This window comes from Nyctereutes procyonoides, unplaced genomic scaffold (assembly GCF_905146905.1).
Source record: "Nyctereutes procyonoides isolate TBG_1078 unplaced genomic scaffold, NYPRO_anot_genome, whole genome shotgun sequence".
In the NCBI taxonomy this organism is placed as follows: domain Eukaryota; kingdom Metazoa; phylum Chordata; class Mammalia; order Carnivora; family Canidae; genus Nyctereutes; species Nyctereutes procyonoides.
In genome coordinates, this window is record NW_026575051.1 from 15749948 (window position 1) to 15770644 (window position 20697).

General features: G+C 41.4%; 2 protein-coding genes across 7 annotated transcripts in view; both read left to right on the forward strand.

Annotated features, from left to right (window-relative positions):
- LOC129512943 (adhesion G-protein coupled receptor F2-like) overlaps positions 1 to 11812 on the forward strand; it is a 37445-nt gene extending 25633 nt beyond the window's left edge. For 2 of the 3 annotated variants that reach the window (XM_055330541.1, XM_055330539.1), the window contains 4 exons: positions 2241 to 2282; positions 5803 to 5862; positions 7239 to 7315; positions 9179 to 11812. In XM_055330541.1, the coding sequence (XP_055186516.1) occupies positions 2241 to 2282; positions 5803 to 5862; positions 7239 to 7286 (150 nt within the window). In that variant the 3' untranslated portion in view covers positions 7287 to 7315; positions 9179 to 11812. The remainder of the gene's footprint in view (positions 1 to 2240; positions 2283 to 5802; positions 5863 to 7238; positions 7316 to 9178) is intronic. The other variant, XM_055330540.1, reaches the window with a different exon arrangement.
- A 726-nt stretch (positions 11813 to 12538) lies between these two features.
- The window catches only part of LOC129512741 (adhesion G protein-coupled receptor F4-like), a 31343-nt gene continuing 23184 nt past the window's right edge, over positions 12539 to 20697 (forward strand). For 3 of the 4 annotated variants that reach the window (XM_055330298.1, XM_055330300.1, XM_055330301.1), the window contains exons 1-3: positions 12539 to 12770; positions 13657 to 13696; positions 20376 to 20484. In XM_055330298.1, coding sequence (XP_055186273.1) covers positions 20392 to 20484 — 93 coding nt within the window. In that variant the 5' untranslated portion in view covers positions 12539 to 12770; positions 13657 to 13696; positions 20376 to 20391. The remainder of the gene's footprint in view (positions 12771 to 13656; positions 13697 to 20375; positions 20485 to 20697) is intronic. The other variant, XM_055330299.1, reaches the window with a different exon arrangement.

Genomic DNA, 20697 nt, shown 5'->3' on the forward strand with positions numbered 1-20697 from the left:
AAATCCTTGTCTAATAAGTCATCCAAATTTTCTGAATGATATTTTGTGTAACTTTTCCCAACGTGGGATCAATGAAAGGTGATCCTAGTGGAATATTTCCATGTTACATATTTAGGACTATACAAATGCAGGTTGCATAATAAAGCCATTAAACACACACACTATATATAGCACAGGTACACACACAAATAAATACAGACCCACCACATTTACTGAGCATTTTGTGTCAAGCATTATGCTAAATGTCACAGATATGAATATACTTAGTTTAGCCTCCAGAAATTGAAAACCTTATCAGGAGAGAAATTCCTCTTCATCCCTTAGCCAGGGGAATGTGTTTTTTGGAGGAGACAGGCTCAAATTATGGTTCCTAGATATTTTAAAATTTTAATCCCTCGGTAAAATTCATGGAGTTTCTGATTTAAAATGTATTCCTAGTACCAAAACCAGGCCTGGATATATTTGTCCCGAGCATCTTTATCCAAATGATGCTTTGTAACCTAATGGACCATGCCATCAATGACATTTTCTTCATAGACATAGTGGCAGATTTCAATAGTTATCTTGTAGGCCAAGAGGATCAAATAAAAGAGCAATCTGATTGAAGCTCTCCAAGCTTTGGAGGGCTTGCTGGACTGGCTGAATGGATAGGTATATTTAGTATGTTTGGGGGAATGGATGAACTTCATGGCCAGCACCAGTCCCTGTGAAGTCCTCCACGACTCAGCTAAGCTTTTTTACAAATAGAAGAGTAGCAGTGGGTTTGGAATTGCTCCTGCTGAGGACCGCCTGGTTGCAACATCTTTCTGGTATCATTTATGTTAAACCCATGTGTTCTAATAGGTCTCTGCCTGGGTAAGGGTTCACATTCGATTATGAAATCGAAGCAGCTTAACAAAGTGATGCCTTGTTAATCAGAGGTCATTATCTCATTTCTCTTCTCAGCTCAGCCAGGACCTGAGTAACCCCGCCTACAGGAGAAACTGACTAATGAGTATAGGTCTCTGTCACATTCTGAAAGTTGAATCTCTGAGTTTCTTTTTCCTTGCCTGAAAGATGGGGCAAATCCTTTACCTTACTTCTTTCAGGGTGGTTTTGTGCCAACTCAAACAGACTATACTATAGAGGAACAGCTTTCTTCTGACTTTAATGGGGTCTTTCATCTTTGTATGGATGGTAAGGGATCTGAAGGCTAAGTAATTCCCTCCATGTCATCATATTTGGAGCGTCAGTTTCTGAGCACATGTTATGTGCTTAGAAGCTCAGTCCATCTTGGGTCTTAGTCTTCTGAGGGCCCATGTACTCGATTTTTCTTTGTAAATTTTGTAACATTCTTTGGTTGTGGATGGGGGAAGGAGGTTGAAAATATTAATAGAAGCTGAATATAGCCACTTTTGCTTTTTTTTTTTCTGTGGAAGTTTTTTTCATTTTAGCTTGTCCAAGGACCACAAGGCTGCTGTCCATGGCCTAATATCTCCTCTGACTCTTGCTCAGACTATTATATTCTGGTGAGATATACATTCTGGTGAGCTCCTAATAAATGCAAAACACTTTTATTTTGCCAAATTTATCTATCTATCTATTTATTTATTTTTAAAGATTTTATTTATTTATTCATGAGAGACACAGAAAGAGAGAGGCAGAGACATAGGCAGAGGGAGTAGCAGGCTCCATACAGGGATCCCGATGGGAGACTTGATCCCGGAACTCCAGGATCATGCCTGGAGGTGAAGGCAGATGCTCAACCACTGAGCCACCCAAGTGTCCCATATTTTGCCAAATTTAAAAAGAAAGTCCCATAATTTTCTGGTATGAATCATAAACCTTGGTCTGTTTGATTTACTGAGCACATAGAAGATGCTCAATGAATATTCTATGTACCTGCTCGATGAATATTCATTGAATAGATGAATCCAGGAGTTGTGACCTTAAGAGAGTAAAAGATTGGCAGCCCCGGTGGCTCAGGGGTTTAGCGCTGCCTTCGGCCCAGGGAGGGATCCTGGAGACCCAGGATTAAGTCCCACGTCGGGCTCCCTGCATGAAGCCTGCTTCTCCCTCTGCCTGAGTCTCTGCCTATCTCTCTATGTTCTCATGAATAAATAAATAAAAATCTTAAAAAAAAAAGAGAATGAAAGATTTAATAAATTGTTTTTATTTTAGGGTTTTGTTTTGTTTTTACCAGAATAGGAACTAAGGAATACTGGTATTTAAAATGTCTCTTCTTCCCTCTTCTTTCTCAGGGCTTCTTCATCTTGGTGTTTGGAACAATTCTGGATCCAAAGGTATTGTAAATTCTTCCTCTTTTTCTTTTCTTTTTTCACTATCAGTATTTAGCCCTGAAATCCTCACTTGTAAAGACCACTTATTGAGCATCTTCAACCTCAGTCTGTGCAGATACTTGCACAGGGCATCACTCTTCTTTAGGATGCAAATAATATCTACCATCTTGCAAATTCCTACGGAGCTAAGCATTTTATGTAGATTAGCTTTAATCCTAAAACAATCTTGGGTATTCTTATTTTCAGTTTTGTGGATGTGGAAATTGAGACTCAGAGTGATTAAACTTGCCCATAAGCTCTACAGAAACCCACTTGAACAAGGTGAAGCAGAAAGAGGATTTATTAAATCTTACAATATCATCTTTGGGAAGGTCTCTCTGGCTTGGAGGCTTGAGGCTACATACCAGGAACAATTCCCAATCCATAGCACAGAACTAGACACCAGTACTTGTCACCACTTTCCTGGGCACAGATAGCACAGTTCACCAGGCCAAGGTCAGGCAGCAGATGCTGAGCTAGACCTGTTGCTCCTGTTGTCTTGGAGGTCACCTCTGGTGTGCCTGTTGGGGCCTGCTGGCTCTTGCATCTTTGCACTGTCATGTCTGATTGGTTGAGTCCAGGTCACATGGCTGCATGCTAGCTGCAAGAGAGATTGGGACGGTGAGTTTTACCCTAAAGAGCAGTAGACTCAGGGGGGTGAGTTTTCCAAATACAGAGGAGTGTGTATAGGTGGTAAGTGGTGAAAACAGATAAAAACTAAACAAATGAATAAAATATCCAATGTTTACTCAGGCTTCCAAGATTACCCTCTTTCCTTTGTATGACATTGCCTCCTAGAATGAGCAAAGCAAACAACTATCTCAAATGTAGACACAAACACCTTCACTGCAAGGTTGATTTTTGATTAATTGACTAATTAATTAACTAATTGACTATCAATGCTATTCTATTATTAATTAATTAATTAATAGCTGAGTTTTGTGAAAGAGGCATTTCACTCTGGTCCTTTCATTTTGTTATGAGCATACCATGTTGACCTAATAAAAATGATTTGCAGGTGGCAGAGTATTAGTGTTTCAGTCCTATGTACTACCTGTGCATTACGGGGAGAGTCTCAACTCTCAGGGACTCAGACACCCCAAATGGAATGCAGAGATAATGATGACTTTCCTGCCTCTTCTACTAGAGCATGGTAAAGAACAAATGTGATTTTGCAAGTGAAAAAACACAGAAAGCACTTAAAGTAGTACACAATTGTGTACCATATGATTTTTTTTATTAATCATAATACCACAGCTAGTATTTATTGTCAAAGTATCATCATCAGCACTATTGCTTACTAACTTACTGGGTGTCATGAGATGTGCAAAGACCTCTAAGACATAGAACTTTCTACCAAGATCAAGACCTCTTACATTTAAAATTATAATGTAAAAGGTCAAGACTTAAAGATGTCACAGGACCATACATGATTCATTGACATAAAGTTGCAGATACCAGTAATCTTCACATTTTTAGGGTCAGTAAAAAGCAGTGAGCATATGTCCCCAGATGTGTTTATTATAAATTTACAAAGTATGTATTTTGCATGTTGTGAAACTTAAAATTTAAGAAGGATGAGATAAAAACAAACAAACAAATGTAAATAGAAGCTCTAGGCTGTCTTCTCATAAACCCATGGATTCTTGAGTGCAAGTGCCCAAACCTCAGGGAGTGCTCCTTACCCTCTGGAGCCTGTGTGTGACAAAAAATATGGCATTTTCTGAGAAGGGTGAAGTCACTCTGAGCTGGAGGAGTTTGGTACCCTTTAAGAACAAACTACAAGTCCTTGGAAGGTGAATAACATTTTATCAAGTAAAAGGGAAGAAGGAATAGAAATAAGAAGACAGTGCCTGCATTCAGCAGGAGAGATTTAGGGGAAAATGACAGGTTGGTCTGGAGTCTGGGGACATGAACTCAAGTCTGGGTTCTTTTTTTTTTATTTTTTTTTTATTTATGATAGTCACACAGAGAGAGAGAGAGAGAGAGGCAGAGACATAGGCAGAGGGAGAAGCAGGCCCCATGCACTGGGAGCCTGACGTGGGATTCGATCCTGGGTCTCCAGGATCGCGCCCTGGGCTAAAGGCAGGCGCTAAACCGCTGCGCCACCCAGGGATCCCAAGTCTGGGTTCTTCTCAGTAGACAGCTGACTTTGGGTGTCACTTCATCTCCTAATCTTAATGTCCTCAGTTGTAAAATGGAAATAATAGTACCTCTTTTACAGGATTCCTTTTTTTTTAATTTTTAAAAAGATTTTATTTATTTATTCATGAGAGACACAGAGAGAGAGGCAGAGACACAGGCAGAGGGAGAAGCAGGCTCCATGCAGGGAGCCCGATGTGGGACTCAATCCTGGGACCAGGATCACACACTGAGCCAAAGGCAGACGCTCAACTGCTGAGCCACCCAGGTGTCCCAACATGATTCTTTTTTGAATAAAATGAGATAATAGGCATGAAAAGTGATTTAACATGTTTTGTAAAAAAATGTAAACATAAAATAAAATATAATTTAAGAAACAAAATGTATTTGATAAATTACTTAATATATAAATATGCTACATCAACATTATATCATGTTAATTTATATTATTATACAATATATCATATATTAATAACATATTATTAATACACAAACATGCTACATTAGTATTATGTGAATTTACATTATTATATATTATTATATAATACATTAATATTATATTATATTACATTATACTATTAATATACAATATATAATCAAATATATGATACATTATTTAATATGTATTAAATATATTAACATTTCATATTTATATTTACATTATACCTATTTAATATATATTTAAAAATAAAATATACTTATTATTCTTATTTTCTTTATTCTATGGGCTTTTGCTATGTTGCATAAAATTCTCTTATTTTTGAACTATGGGTTGGCTTTTAGAAAGGGCTTTTTTTTTTTAAAGATTTTATTTATTTATGAGACAGAGTGAGAGAGTGAGCACCAGTGGGGGGAGAAAGAGAAGCAGACTCCCCACTCAGCAGGGACCCCAATATGGGGCTTGATCTGAGGATCCTAGAATCATGACCTGAGCCCAAGGCTGACGCTTAAGGGACTGAACCACCCAGATGCCTCTAGAAAGAGGGGTTTAAATAACAGACAAGCTATGGGAAATGTTCAACTATTCATTGCGCTCCTGAAACCTACCCCCAAAGTGAAATCAAAGATTCCTCAGACTTGTGGCAAACTTGGCAAAAGGTGAGCCACAGGGGTCACCTTTAAGACCTTGGAAAATGAGTCTCCTATGGCAGCCTCATTTTTCTTGTGTCTCCCCCTCTCCCCACCTTTTCTCAAGGCCCTCCTCCAAGTTACTGATCCCACCACATCCCACCACCAGAACCAGGCGGGTAACATATTCCCTCACCAGTGTTCGCCAGGCCTGAGCACCTGCGTTGACTCCTCATCATCTTTTAATTCTTAATTCCTTTTGGTCTCTATCCAGATAAGAGAAGCTTTAAAGGGTCGAGTAACTTCTGCAAAATGGATCTCCAGAATATCTGAGGTAAAGTCTCCATATTCATTATTGTGGGATGTGGTGTGTTGCCCAAATGATCACCTTAACACTCAGTGGCATGGGTGTTTCAGAAGTGCCAAGTTAGCCCCTCTCTGAACTGTTGAGATTCTTTCTGGAGTAGTGGGACCACATCTAAAGAGATGAAAGCAGATTTATATGCATGCAGAAGGGAGTGGCCCGGTGGGAGCATGGCTGGGAGTTGCTGGAGGGGCAAACCTCAACCCAGGTAGCAGGAAAGCATGAGAAATGAGAGAAGAGAAAAAACCAGCTTCCTGTGACAGCCTGCTGGTTCTTTACAACTCCAGTCGGCCAAACCATGTCTGAAGTATAGAAATCCAGGGAAAAAAATTCAGACGCTACACAGAGAACTTCCTGGTAGCTTGGTTTTCCAGACGGGCTGGCCACCTTGGTTACTGGAGATGCAAAGGAGGGCCCAGCACCTGCTGAACAGTGTGACTGAAAAGACTCAATGATCTAGTGGCACACACGCCCTTTCCTTGACCTTCCCTTCCACAGTGTAGAAACCGTGTATTTTTGTGCCAAGGTTGACTCCTTAGCTGTTCTGAGAGAAACACTGGAAAATGTTTGAATGGCAGCAACCAGGGCGGGGCGGGGGGGGGGGTCAGGGCTGGCCCAGGGGACATTCCCAATCACAAGAAAAGAGGCAATCTAGAGTTTCCCATGCTGACATTAGATGGGATCCATACCCACTGTGGGGCTGGCACCCCATGGCCCCAAGTAGCAGCTCTGCTCCCCCCCCCCATATCCCTTGCCTTTCTCATCTCTCCCCTTTGATTTCTTTAACCCTCCTTTTACAATTCCCTCCTTTCTCTTCTCTTAACTTTTCTATCTCTTTTGGTGTCATTCCTACCCTAACTTGGTCCTTGGTCTTCAAACCTGGGGGATGGTGGACCCCTCCGTATCCTTTCCAGCTGGAATTTTCAAAAGCGAAGTTTTATTGGGAATGAACATCAGTAATTATTTAAAGCAGTGGGTCTCCACCTTAGCCAAACATTGGAATTAATTAGGAAGCTTCAAAAAATTTTTGCCTGAGTCCTACCCCTGGAGAGTCTAATTGGATTGCCTGAGGTGTGTCTGGGAATTTACACGCTCCCCAGGTGGTTCTAATGTGGTTGATGCTGAGACCCTTTCCTGCTCGCCTTCCTGAAGGACCTAGCATCGTGCATATTTGCCTCTAACCAGCCTTCCTGGTTGTTGTCAGTGGTGCTAATATAAAGGAAGGGTTGGATAAAAGGATAAAATAAATTGCTGTAGGTCACCATTCTCTATATGCTTTGAATAATTGTGATAATTGGAAAAGGACCAATAATGATTAAGCGCAATTATGTCTTTGTTGTCAACAGAACCTTTCTACTGATTTCTCTTGTCAGCCCACTAAAGGGCCAAGCTAACAACCCTGGCTATACCCCTACCTTGGGAGGTGAGTGGGAAGGAAGGGGGTTCTCAAATGCATGCTGTATATATGATACTTCTTTTTAAAACATCACAATGTGAGTCATGGTAATTAAGAATGATTTCTTTCGGGACGCCTGGGTGGCTCAGTGGTTGAGTGTCTGCCTTTGGCTCAGGGAGTGATCCTGGGGTTCCGAGATTGAGTCCCGCATCAGGCTTCCTATAGGGAGCCTGCTTCTCCCTCTGCCTGTGTCTCTGCCTCTCTCTGTGTCTCTCTGAATAAATAAATAAAATCTTAAAAAAAAAAAGGAATGATTTCTTTCTTAATCGAAAGGCTTCTAATATGATCCATTCTCTTCTTGGTATGGTTGATGTTCACACTTCTAATTGTTGCACAACTGAAATTTTTTTGTTGCTGTAGAACAATGAGGTGTATCTGAGAAGGATTATAAAAGTTAGCCTGAGTGTATGTATGTATGTATTTATTTTTAAGATTTTATTTATTCATTCATGAGAGACACAGAGAGAGAGGCAGAGACACAGGCAGAAGGAGAAGCAGGCTCCCCACGGGGACCCTGATGTGGAACTTGATCCCAGGACCCTGGGATCATGACTTGAGCCAAAGGTGGATGCTCAGCGACTGAGCCACCCAGGTGCCCCTAGCCTGAGTGTATTTAACAGGGGAGTGAGCAGAGGTGCCAGCTCTAGATGGCTGTGCGTCCTTTCCCTCTCAACCTCCCCATTCCAAAGACCTGATACCAACAATATCTCCACCTATCCCCACTCGGGCCCCTCTCTTTCCCTAGCGTGAGAAGATCAAGGAATTATCATAAACACTATCTGTGAGAGGCTTCAGGGATAATGAAGAAGTTAGTTCACTTTTGAGGTAACGTCTAAGAGACAGAGGCATAGGAACAGAGGGAAAGGGGCCACAGGGGGAGACAGAAGTACAGAGACGCTGAGGGGCGTGGTGACTCTGGGTTGATAGCCACCTAGATATGTGGACATGTGCAGAAAAGTCTTCCAATCCTTTGTGTCCATGTCTCTAAAGAGCTAGAGAGAGAAAATCAGACAGGGATATGGAGACACTCACAACAGGATACCCACATTCACAGTGAGTTGGAGAGATGCAGAGACAGGCCAAGGGTTACAGACAGAGATCCAGAAAACACACAAAGAAACAGAGATGTATTACAGAGACTGAGGCTCACTCAGAGACACATAGAGAGTGACAGAGACAGAGTGGAGAGGGAAGCAGAGAGAGATACTCACATATGTAGACAGAGCTTCCCTCCCCACCCCAATCTGGGCTCCGGTAAGCCACTGTGGCTGAGACCTTCTGTGGCAGCCCAGGGCCTTGTACAACAAAAGGGGTCTTTTCCAAATGGAAAGGAAGTGGTCCAACCTACTGAAAGACAAGGTTTGTATCTCGACACTTGTAGGCAATAGAAAACCAGCCCGGGGGATCCCTGGGTGGCCCAGCGGTTTAGCGCCTGCCTTTGGCCCAAGGTGTGATCCTGGATTCCCGGGATCGAGTCCCACATTGGGCTCCCTGTGTGGAGCCTGCTTCTCCCTCTGCCTGTGTCTCTGCCTCTCTCTGTGTGTCTCTCATGAATAAATAAATAAAATCTAAAAAAAAAAAAATAAAGAAAACTAGCCCGTTCCCTGGATTGCAGAGTGACTTAAAAGATTCTCCATTTGCCAAGGGGACTCTACCCAAAGGGGTTCATTGTTCCAGAAAGAGTGAGCCCATAATGCAGCTGTTGTGAAGCTTTTGGGTCTTGCTGCTTGTTCTTTAAAGTTGTGGTTTTCTGTTCTTGACAAGGTCATACATTCGAGGAATAGCAGAGCCCCAGAAAAAATGTGTTTATTCCTGTCTTCTTGCCCCCAGGGAGTATGAAGGAAGCCTCCCATGCTGTGCTACTGATGGAGGAGTACATGAAGTACGGGAAGAATGGAAGGCCCGTCTGTCTAAGCTGTTCTGTGCTGCTAAACATTGTCCCCCAAGAACTGTCAACACATAGATAGATATGCCATGCTGGGCACCATTGAGGGAACAGAAAGACAAAATGGGCTGCAGCAGGACCCTGGTCTTGTTGGAGCCTCCCGTTCCATGCTGTTGGGTCATGTTTATCCTCAGGAAGAGAGAATGGTTCATCTTGGCAGAGGTAGCCTGGGATGTCACCTGGCTGGATTTTGTGGGTTGCTAAGGGAGGGGCCCTCATGAATACTCACCAACGGTTGGACTGACTCTAAGTAGGTTCATTGCTGGCTCCTTGTACAAAAGGAATCCAACTGCCAGCATAGTCCACCTGTACAAATTTAAATGGATTACATGGTTAGCTGGCTGGGGCTTAGATGTAACTTGGCTGTGAGCCAAGACAAAAACATAGAACTTTTGAACCAGAAAGATGCTCACTGTAGGTTAAAGAGCCTGGAGCCTGGAGTGATGGGCCACAGCTAATCAAGGCTTGAGCCAGAGCTAGAAACCGAAGTCTGCAGGCTTTCAGCTCTGGACTTGCTCCTCAAGACACAGAACCTTTGAGGCATTCTGTCTACTCCGATGATATAAGATTAACCCTCACCGACAATATGTTTTTTCTGAAACCAGTGATGAGGAAGGGAGACTATCATATTTCAAGTACAGAGCTGCTCATTTTCTTAACCTTGTATGTAAACAAATTTGATGCTCAAATAAAGAGCCACCTGATAGCAGTACAATAGGTAGATGCCCCTTTGGAAGGGAAAAAGCTCCTTTATAAAGCAAGTACCCAGCCTGATGCATCAGAAGCAAATGGGTGGATAAAGGAAAAGGAGGCTGTGAATCCCCCTAATTATCCTACCAAGAAGCCATATTAATGATGTTGCATTACAAATGGAAAAGTGAGACACACTTGGTGAATGACTAGGGTCTCTCTCTTTTTTACTGTAAAAAACTTTCTCTATGTAAGGAAGTTTGCAAAAGCAAAAAATATAATAAAAAAGTCAATCAGAAGGTAGAAAAATACACCAACCTGCAGAGTAAGTCACCTTTCAAGTGGCATTGCTAATCTTGAGACAACAGTCATATTTTTCTCAAATGAAGTCAGAAAGGGATTTTAATTTGACATTTCCCTAGTTATTTCTGAAGTCTTTTCAAGGGAAGGGAGTGGGGAAGGCACAGTCCCAGTTTTCATAATGTAGAGATCCCAGTACAAAGAAATGCAACTTACCAAGAGTCAATATGCTGAAGAGAGGGTGGAATCTCATGAAGCTAAATAGTTACAGGATTAGAAATCTGGAAAACCTGTAGAAAAGACTGGGTCCAATAGCCTCATTTTATAGATGGGAACTCTGGGTACCAACAAGAGAGAGACTGGGCTTTCATCTGTATTGTGCATTAAACAATAAACAGTCCAATGTAGCATGAAAGCACACTCTACTCAGATGTAGAGTACTTCCTAGGATGGGATGGCAGTAAAGACGTTCTGCCTTGGGATTATTATTAACCAAGAAAGGGCTCATGGATGCTAACAGAGAAACTCCAGAAGTTTTTTGGAAATCCCTTGAAGAAGCTGTGCCTTCTTTCCTATAGCGCGCAACCCACACTGTCCCATCCTGAAAGTATCAGTGAACTGCATGGTTAGCTTGACTGTGGAAGACCCCGAGTAGAGACCTATTCAATGTCTTACTCACACCTCACCAAGGAGATGACTTGGTCAGGTGGCTCAAGGAGAAATTGGTGCTACCGGTGTCTAAGGCCAGATTCATGGTTAGACACTTAAGGCATGATGATCCTTGGGAAAGTTATTTAAATTCCTTAGATTTGGATTTCCTCAGCCATAAATTAGAAAAATAGAGTCTATCTCATAGGGTCATTGTAAAGATTAAATGAGTAGTGGTGTAGGTAAAATACTTAGGATAATATTTGGCCATTAAAATGTTAGCCATTTTTGTTAAAGTACCTGTCAATTCACGTACACACACAGACACAAGAGAACAAACAGCCATGGCCTTTTGCATAAGTTTGGAGGTTGACACTCTCATGGAAGTTATTTCATTGACTTCTAAAGAAAAGAATTAAGCATTTGATTCAGTCTGTTCAACATTAGGGGTAATAAGCTGATTTTACCATTGGAACAATTCTTTCATTCAGTGTTACCATGGCTGTGATATAGAGTCCCCTGCCTAGGAGAGACTATGGGGTTCTATTCGGGACACATTCTTGAGCTCTGCTTCACTTGTTGCCTTCTCTGTGACGTCTTCCCCATGAGTCCATCCTGAAGTACTGACTGTCCCCACCTGATTCCTATAATATTTATAATCTGTGCCACTCACTTTATATTTAGTATTTATTGTGTTTTGTTGTTTGTTTACTTTTTGTCTTTTGGTATATATATTTTCTTTCTTGGATAAGACTGTAAGCCTTTGGGGATAGGGTAACTCACTTTATTTACTCACTATGTTACTTCCTTTTGTATGCCCAGAGTGCAGAGCAAGGTATCTTGCACATAGAACATGTCCAATAAAGGCTTTTGATTACACAACCAAAGGTTTGATGATACTGGCTTTTCTCTTTCCAAACAACCTGGTACTTAACTAGTAACCTCCGTAGAAATGATCTGTTTCCACAAACATGACCTCCTTAATCTTCCTTACTATAAAAGATGTAACAAAAGTGTCTTTCCCTTATTTCTCCTTCTTGTCAACATTCCCCTGGTAATATTTAAATGACAATTTGCATTATTTTGTGGTTGTGAGGGTACGTAAATAGAAGACACTGGAATTGAGATGTGTGGGGTTTGCTGTTGAGAGAGGAAACCCACCCTGGCCACCCTGTCAGAAGTCAGATCACTTGAAATTTCCTGCAAGTGGAGACTGTGCCTTCTGTGTCCAAGGCTCAATAAAAACTCCTGGCCCAGTTTTTAAAAAATAAAACAAAAATGTCTTTGGTGTAAGATAGGGGTTAGATCATGATTTACTGATCCACTTGCTAGCCAGCTTTGCCTCAACCTCAACGTCAACACAGGCAAAAACGTGATAACTCTTGAAACCCATCATCCACAGTGGCACCACTTTGCATTATATTCCCAGTGTTCTAATCACAACACTGCAGTAGATGCAACATGGTCTCATGTGATTGAGATAAAGGTGAGGAACTGAAATGCAAACAAGTGACTCATTTTAATGGATTTACTCCAGACAGGAGAAACCTGTAATTTCTCTTAGGCGTGCTTGATGGACCCATCGTGGAGTGAATCACAGACTTACACAAGCCTTGAAACCCCGGGCGGTTTTAGAGTTCTCAGAGAGGCTCCTCACAACAAGTGGCTGGTGTGCACCTGGGCCTCTTGGATTTCCCTTTCAAAAATGGGAGTAGAGGGATCTCGGGCACTGAAGGGGGACCATGGGCAGTGTGAGGGCAGGCACACGTGATGGTGGGGTGCATTGGCGGGAAGCTCGGTGCCAACTCTCCTTCTGGGCTGCCAGATTTCCTGAATGCGGTGAGTACTCATGGAACAACAAAACCTGTCTCCTACTGAAGACCGGATTGGTCTTGTGTGTATTCCAGAATGGGAAAAACGTGTAATTTATGGTGGTATTTTCTCAAATTCTTGATTCTGCTGGAAGCTTTCTTGATGTTATTTCGAAATTGGCTGGCTCTAGGTTAAAGTATTTCCTAGATCTCTCTTACATTTATTTTTCTTTAAAAATCATTTGTCAGGATCTAATTGCTCATTCCTAGGAGTGAAAATGCAAAGCACCTTGTCAGGCAATTAGACTCTGTTTTCTGATTGTCCCTTTGATTGATAAAGTGGATAAGCAAATCAGCTTTCAATTCCCTTCTTTTAGGCTGAATGTAAAGTCGTATATCCATATTTTTATAATGTATTCTTTAATAGTTCCTTCTTATAGTGGAGCTGGCAAAGCTGTCTTTATATCAACTTAAAAGGAAACATTTCCTCCAGTTACTGCCAAACCTTTTTGCAAAGGCATCTACCCTTGTTTTGAGTGGTCTACCGTACACCATTTAATGACCTATATACCTTGTACTCTGAGGACATTGTAGCCTTTCAAATGTGCATCATAAGGTACTATTTTTTATTTGTGTCAGGGCTCCAGTGAGCTTTCTTCATGGAGCCAAGCAATTGCCTGGTTTATCAATTACTTTAAAATCCTCTAAGTCTCAAGATAGTTGGTGAGAGGAAGGCTAGATACCTTCCAGCTCTGAAATCATGTGATTCTTCAAACATAACAGTATTTGAACCACACTGCAATTCTCAGAAATGATACTGAGCTACAACGAGATTGGCTGGAAGCCATCTAAAATAGCCCAGGATAAGATGCTTCTGATTCTAATAGATCTTTTATATCTTTCTTTCCCCCAAGGCTCTTTATGAAACAGCTCCTCCATGGCAAGGGAAAACTGGTAAGAGTGACTGAATCCATTCTGTTACTGAGGCCAAGAAACACGCAAACAACGTGTTCAGCCATCTGACTCTATAATCAGTGCTCTAATCATACCAGCAGAGTAGATGGAGTGTATGGTTATGAAATTCAGATGAGGGGAAAAAAACAGACACACACCCCAACATGTGGGTCAGCAGACTCACCCTCAGTTAACCTCTCTGAATTGGTCCTTCCCATCAAAGGGATTGGTCAACAAGTGTGAGGTGACTTGCTGCCTAGAAGGTTACCCAACAAGTAGAGTAGGCCCTTCTTCTTGCGTTGTGGTGAAGTTCATGGAGGGGAACACTTTGGGGGAAATGTCCACTTCGTTTGCAAACGTCCTGTCCAGCTTACCTTGGGGTGTTCAGTGTGGAGGGGTCTGAGAGATCATGGCTTTCCATGTATTCCTTCCTGACTGACAGTGGTCACTGTTCCCAGGCTGTGCCTTTTTAAAATTTGCTTTGAGAGTCCTTGATGCTAGCCCTCGCACAGCATGTCCAGGCAGGTGGGGAGCGCCTCAGTTCCATGAGTCATATCCTACAACCCCATTCTAGTGCAGATCAAAAACAAGCTCTAGGACCCAGGCAGACTGATTGTACTTCTTAATTTCAATTCATTCAGAAACTCAGCTCTTAGTACAAGAGGGGTGGGACAAATAGGAGATGGTGTTTGAGAACAGGTGGGGCCTTCTAAGGCTGTCCAAGAGAATGTTTTGTGTGTTCTGACCGTGGAGACAGGGCAGAAAGGATACTTGTACTGCCATGCCTGGGGCAGACATCATTAATCTGGCATGGCATTGTCTCTTGCTGCACCTAAGCGGGACCTCACAATCCTTTTGCACATGGGATCCAGGTAGTATAACAAAGAGGAAGGCAGGGGGCATGTCTACTTAAGTCACCAGGTTCCAAAATGATCTAGAGCTGTACATATGCTCACCTTCCCCTCTAAGAGAAGTTGCCTTGTGATTTTAAAAACTTCAGAAATTTTCTCTGTGGGGGCCACTCATTTACTCATTCTCCGTGGGAGCCATTCACATATTCATTCATTCATTCATTCATATCTAACACACGCTGACTGGGTAGCTACTATGCATCTTACACTCTGCTGGATACTGGGGACAGAGAAATTTCCCTTCTTGTTCACCTCCTAATGACAACCTGATTTTTTGTTTGTTTGTTTGTTTTGGTCTGTTTTGCTAGGTGCGGGCTAATTTTTCTCAATCTTGGGCCTGGGAGCACTAAGTCTTGTGTTCTGTTGACCCCTTGTCATCAGGGCTTAGAGCACAGGCAGTGGTCCAGGAGGCAGCCATTGCTGAGAATTCCCCGGGGAGGGAATCCTGAGCCACATTACCCCTGGGACCCTTCAGTCTAGCTACATTGTCCTCTCACACTCAGGGGTCCAGCAAAGGTGATTTTCTCTCTCTCTCTCTCTCTCTCTCTAAAGTAATCACTCCGTTAGGAGAGTCTGGCTTCCATTCAGTAGCCTAAATTGCTATTTATTATCAAGTGAAAGACAAAAGTGGGTGGTAGTGGGCAATTCACACTTCTGAGGAGGCACAGAGAGAGAGAGGAAGGTTGTGGAAGCAGGGAGGAGGGATTTGGGATGCTACTTTTTTAGTACCTGAGAAGCTGCCAATTCCACTTGCTTGTTGTTTTTATCCCTGAAATAGGCCATCTTTTGGGCACTTTGGGAGCAAGATACAGGACTTATTTCTTTGTAAATGTTAGATAACTATTTACTTAATTACCACAGAAGCCTCAGGCGCTAAGTTTTGCATGTGGTTTTCTCTTCCTCTTTTAAATTCTGCATTTCTGAGCCTGCCTTCCCCTTCCTGTGATTATCCTGAACATCTGATTGTCATCCCACCCATGCCTGCCTTTCCTCACCTCTCCACCCAGAGCATCAGGTGTCAGGATAATTCGGACTCTTTTCACTGTTAAAGATGACCTATCCATAGCCTCCTTTCAGGATTCACTAAGGCCAGCTCTGTTATTCTCTGATGCGATACTTTGGGTCACGGTGAGTGACCTCCTATGAAGGTATTAGCATAGGGCCTGGCATGTGGTAGGTGACCAACAAATGCTTGTGGAACCTGAGTCTGATAAATTAATGTGTTCCAAGATGACATATGGTCTTTGAACAGTAGCCTTAAATTCCCCCAGAGCACTTTGGATGATAAAGTAAATTTTGTATAACCAGAGTGAGACAGTGTTTTTACCACAAGGATTCCTAGAAACTTGCTATGCATACAGATATATGTGAGGTGCTGGGGGTGGTGGTGCTGGTATACAACTCTTCTGCAATATATATATATATATATAATTTAGAGAAGGAGAGAGATGGGGGGAGCAAAGGGAAAGGGAGATAATCTTAAGCAGTCTCCATGCCCAATGCAGAGCCCAACTCGGGGCTCGATCTCATAACCCTGAGATCATGACCTGAGCTGAAATCAAGAGTCAGACACTTAACTGACTGAGCCACCCAAGCATCCAAAAATACTTTATATTTGCAGAAAATTTTCAGTTCAGCATTATGCAAAGCTGAAAGTTCACTTTAATTATTAAGTCTTTATCAATGGTCAATCTAAGTATGTTTCTTTCATTCTGTTCTGTAAAATATCAGCCTCTGATCATGAATTATGCTGGATGTACTTTTTTTTTTATGATAGTCACACAGAGAGAGAGAGAGAGAGAGAGAGAGAGAGAGAGAGAGAGAGAGGCAGAGACACAGGCAGAAGGAGAAGCAGGCTCCATGCACCGGGAGCCCGACGTGGGATTCGATCCCTGGCCTCCAGGATCGCGCCCTGGGCCAAAGGCAGGCGCCAAACCGCTGCGCCACCCAGGGATCCCTGTACTTCTTTTTATATTTTAATTACCCATTTCAGAGCTCTTAAGCTCTGGTTTATTGTGTGCTCTGAAGAACACTCTGGATTTTGGCTTCAGCTATCTATATTATGATGGGACAGATTCCGTTCTACTCTTTCTGCTGAGAAGAGAAACACCCATTTGGGCTACCTTGAAAGCATTTCTCAATCTGACCCATCTCTGCCAATCAAAGTAGGCAAAAATAAGAATGCTGTGCCTCCTCTTGGGTAACATTATTAAACATCACCTCCTTCCCACTTGTAATAATTAAAGGTACTTTACCTATAATTATTATAGAAAATGGTAGATGGGTTACATACACCAGACTATAAGAACATGAATGATGAAATAGCAAATTAATTAACCCAAACTTTCCAAACAACTAATTGTGCTCAGTTCAAAGTCTGTGTTTCTTGTGATCCTGCTTATGATTTCATACTACATATAAATTATCTGCTAGTAATTTTTTTCTTAGAAAAAAATAATGTGTCATTATTTCATAATGTTCCACAAAGAGCATAATGATCTACAGAAAATGCCATAATTATTGAAACCTTTACTCCCTGAACACTTTCAGGACCTGTGGACTTATAGAGGCCTTAGCACTGCTCAGGAAAATGGTTTGGACTTCCTAAATCACATCATCACATCACATCACATCACATCACTTCACATCACATCACATCACAACACATCATGTCACTGTGCCAAATGCCTGACTTTCTTCCAACAAGATTAGCTTTAAATAAAGTTCTTATATTGAAGACTGTGGACAGTAAAAGATCTCCTTCTGAAGCCTTAGATAGCAGGCATTATTACTTATAAGTGGCTTCCTGTTGGCTCATCTTCACCCATTTCACTGTGCATTTCAAACCATTGCTCTCTAAGTGGAAGAGAATTGCATTTACCTCAGCATCAGTCCTATTATTTGGCTCTGAATGCAGGTATCTTTTTTCCCTGATGCATATAGCGTGGGAAGAAGATTTCAATAGAATTGTGAAAAATAGTAAAGAGAAGGGACCGAAGGGATCACTTCAGTGGCAGAAGTGAATGATTTTAGACTTGATAATGAAAATGAATCTTCCAGTCTGTATTTCTATTTCTCAAATTGCAGGTTACAATCCATTAGAGGGTTGTAGATTCAATTTAGTAGGGGGCAACCAATTGCTAAAAGAATGTCAGATAGAGTGGAATGCAAGATAAAAATAGTGGATGTAGCAGACAGTCTTGCTCATAGATGGGAAGGATAAGTAATACATAAAGGTTTTTGAAATATAAAAATTACATAATTTTCCAGTTTTATGTATGGATTCCTATATACACGCATATATATGTCTGTACACAATGAGTCATGATGTCAGATCTTTTTTATTATTGTGTCAGGATAAAACACTTTGAAAGTCACTTTGAGAGTATATGTGAAACACATGGATACTTCTAAGACAACTTACACTGGTTTTTCTGGTTTTTCCTTTTGCGATGATGGTCAAAAATCTATCTTAAATAATATTAATATTGCAACTTGCTTAGTGTGCCCATCCACCAATTCGCCATACATGTGAGACCTACTTTCCACCCACTCTTGTAAGATCTTAAATTCCACATACATATCCCAACAACTGCAAATCCATTACCACACTTTGCCCGTCATTCTTCCATGTTCCCTTTCCCTTGCTCAGACTTGCTCTGCAAGATGATAGTGTAAGTCAAAAACACTTCCTCCCCTGTTCATTGGTTAGGAACTCGAAGAATTTTAAGCTCAAAGACAATCTGGAGCCTTCCTCTAGGTGCTGTGGCTCGTCATCTTATGTGAAGGCTCACTGGAGTTGTGACAGTCCATATTAGTCTTGAGTCCACTCAGGAAGGGCTTGATCCCTGATCAGTGAGTTTTGTTTGCTCCCTGGCCACAGATTGCCTGGTGAGCCTAGATGGATCAGAGTCAGTTCACCTCCATCAAGGAATTTACGTTTGCTGAGGCCCAGTTTCTGCTTGGCCTTGTTGACTAGACACAGTACATAGATGGTCTCTCTTCTCACTATTGGTTTGATTTGTCAGCATTCCCTACTGGAAATGACAGCACCCTTTATTTCTCTACCCCCAGCATCTGGCACAGTTCCTGGCAAATAGGAGGCACCTGATAAACAGTGGTTGGTACAAATGTAATCATGGCACATTTTTTGAAATGGATGAGAAAGAAAACAGGCTAAGCAAAGGTTAAACAGTTCATCAATAGTGTAAATATGATTAATAACTTAGCTTATGCTGCCTCTGAAATCCATGACATTTTCACTTTGCTGCATCTGTACTACCAGGGAAATCATTTTAAGGAGCTTTGTTTCCAATAAATGGTCTTAGTTTGCACTATCCTATAAAAAAAGAATGGTGGTGATGAGAATGATGATGTTGATTAATTTCAACTGTTGTAAAGATGCTTTCTTGGAGATTTGTCTTTGAAAGGTAGAACTATCAAGAAAAAGGCTTCATCAAAATAAAAAAATGTAACTATGTGTTGTGACAGATGTTAACTAGACTTACAGTTTCACAAAAACATAAATATTGAATCATTATGTTGTACACTTGCAACTAATATAATGTTACAAGTCAATTATATATTAAAAAATAAAAAGGCAAGAAACAGAGATATGGCCGAAGAATAGAAAGTGATCTTCTCAGGCTTCTAATTTCTCTGTATAATAGTTGATCCATCCATAAGAGAGAGTCTCAGTGCTTGCTCCAGTAACAGACAATAGTGTATATTCATTTCAAGTTGCTTGACTCCATATGCCTAGAAAGACAGTATACTGTAGAACAGTAGTTCTCAACTGGGGGCAATTTTATCTCCCAGGGCACATTTGGCAATGTCTGGAGACATTTTTGGCTGTCACAACTGGGGAGGAGGCTGTTCCTGGCACCTCATGTATAGAGGCCAGAGTTGTTACTATACGTCCTACAACTCACAGGACAACACCCAACAACAAAGAATCCAGCCCCAAATGCCAATAATACCATTACTGAGAAATCCCACTCTAGAGCTTGGCTTTCCAGCTGTACCATCTGGGTTGAACTTTCGGCTCCCCACTTTTTATTTGAGTGACCTTAGCTCACAGTTGCTCCACACTTCATACCTTAGCTTCTCCATTGATAAAATGAAGATGTAATACTGTCTTATGTCATCTGATTAAATGAGTTAATGCAAAGAAAATGCTCAGAACAGTGATTGGCAAATAAAAGTGTTTGATAAATGTTATTATTACAGAAAATTGTGGATTAAACGATCAGAAATGATGCTTTGGTGAACATACATCTTTCTTGGTGGTTCCATCATTCCTGTCTATTTTTTGTAGACAAGTTAACAGTTGAGAGAAAGGCTTTTCTTTCTTTCTTTCTTTTTTCTTTTTTACATGTTAGCTGGCCTGAAAGTAGATGTTGGTGTCCTTTCTTGGAGCAGGATGTTTTGGTGTGGACATCTCAGAGTACTCAGTAGGGTCACCAAGTGGTTGGTTAGTTGGCTAAGGGTTTTTTTTTTTTTTTTAATTATTATTCATGTGAGAGAGAGAGAGAGGGAGAGAGAGAGAGAGAGGGAGAGAGAGAGAGAGAGGGAGAGACACAGGCAGAGGGAGAAGCAGGCTCTCCACAGGAGCCCAATGCAGTACTTGATCCCAGGCCCCAGGATCACGCCCTGAGTCAAAGGCAGACTCTCAACCGCTGAACCACCCAGGCATCCCGAGTTGGCTAAGTTTTGTATTGTTTGGCCTTATCACCTCCAGCTGGATTTAGTTTCATTCTGTATTGCAGGTGAAGATCCTAATGTATGAAAATGAAGTCCCAAGCAACCATGATTTGCTGTTTAATGTTATTTCTGGCCACAGAATGTTCTCACTATAGATCCAAGATGCACAGAAAGGTAAGTTTGATCCATTTTTAGGTGGTCCCATGAGATATCTGTCTGTTCTCCTAGATGGCTAAATTTATTATAAATAACATAATCTTAAATAAATTTTCAAATGACTACAATTTTACTCCTGCTGATAGTTTTTTTTTTTTTTAAGGGAACAAAGACAAATTGAGAGGTGGCTGGGCCTTGTAACAGTACATTTGCAGGGTGCAACAAATGTAA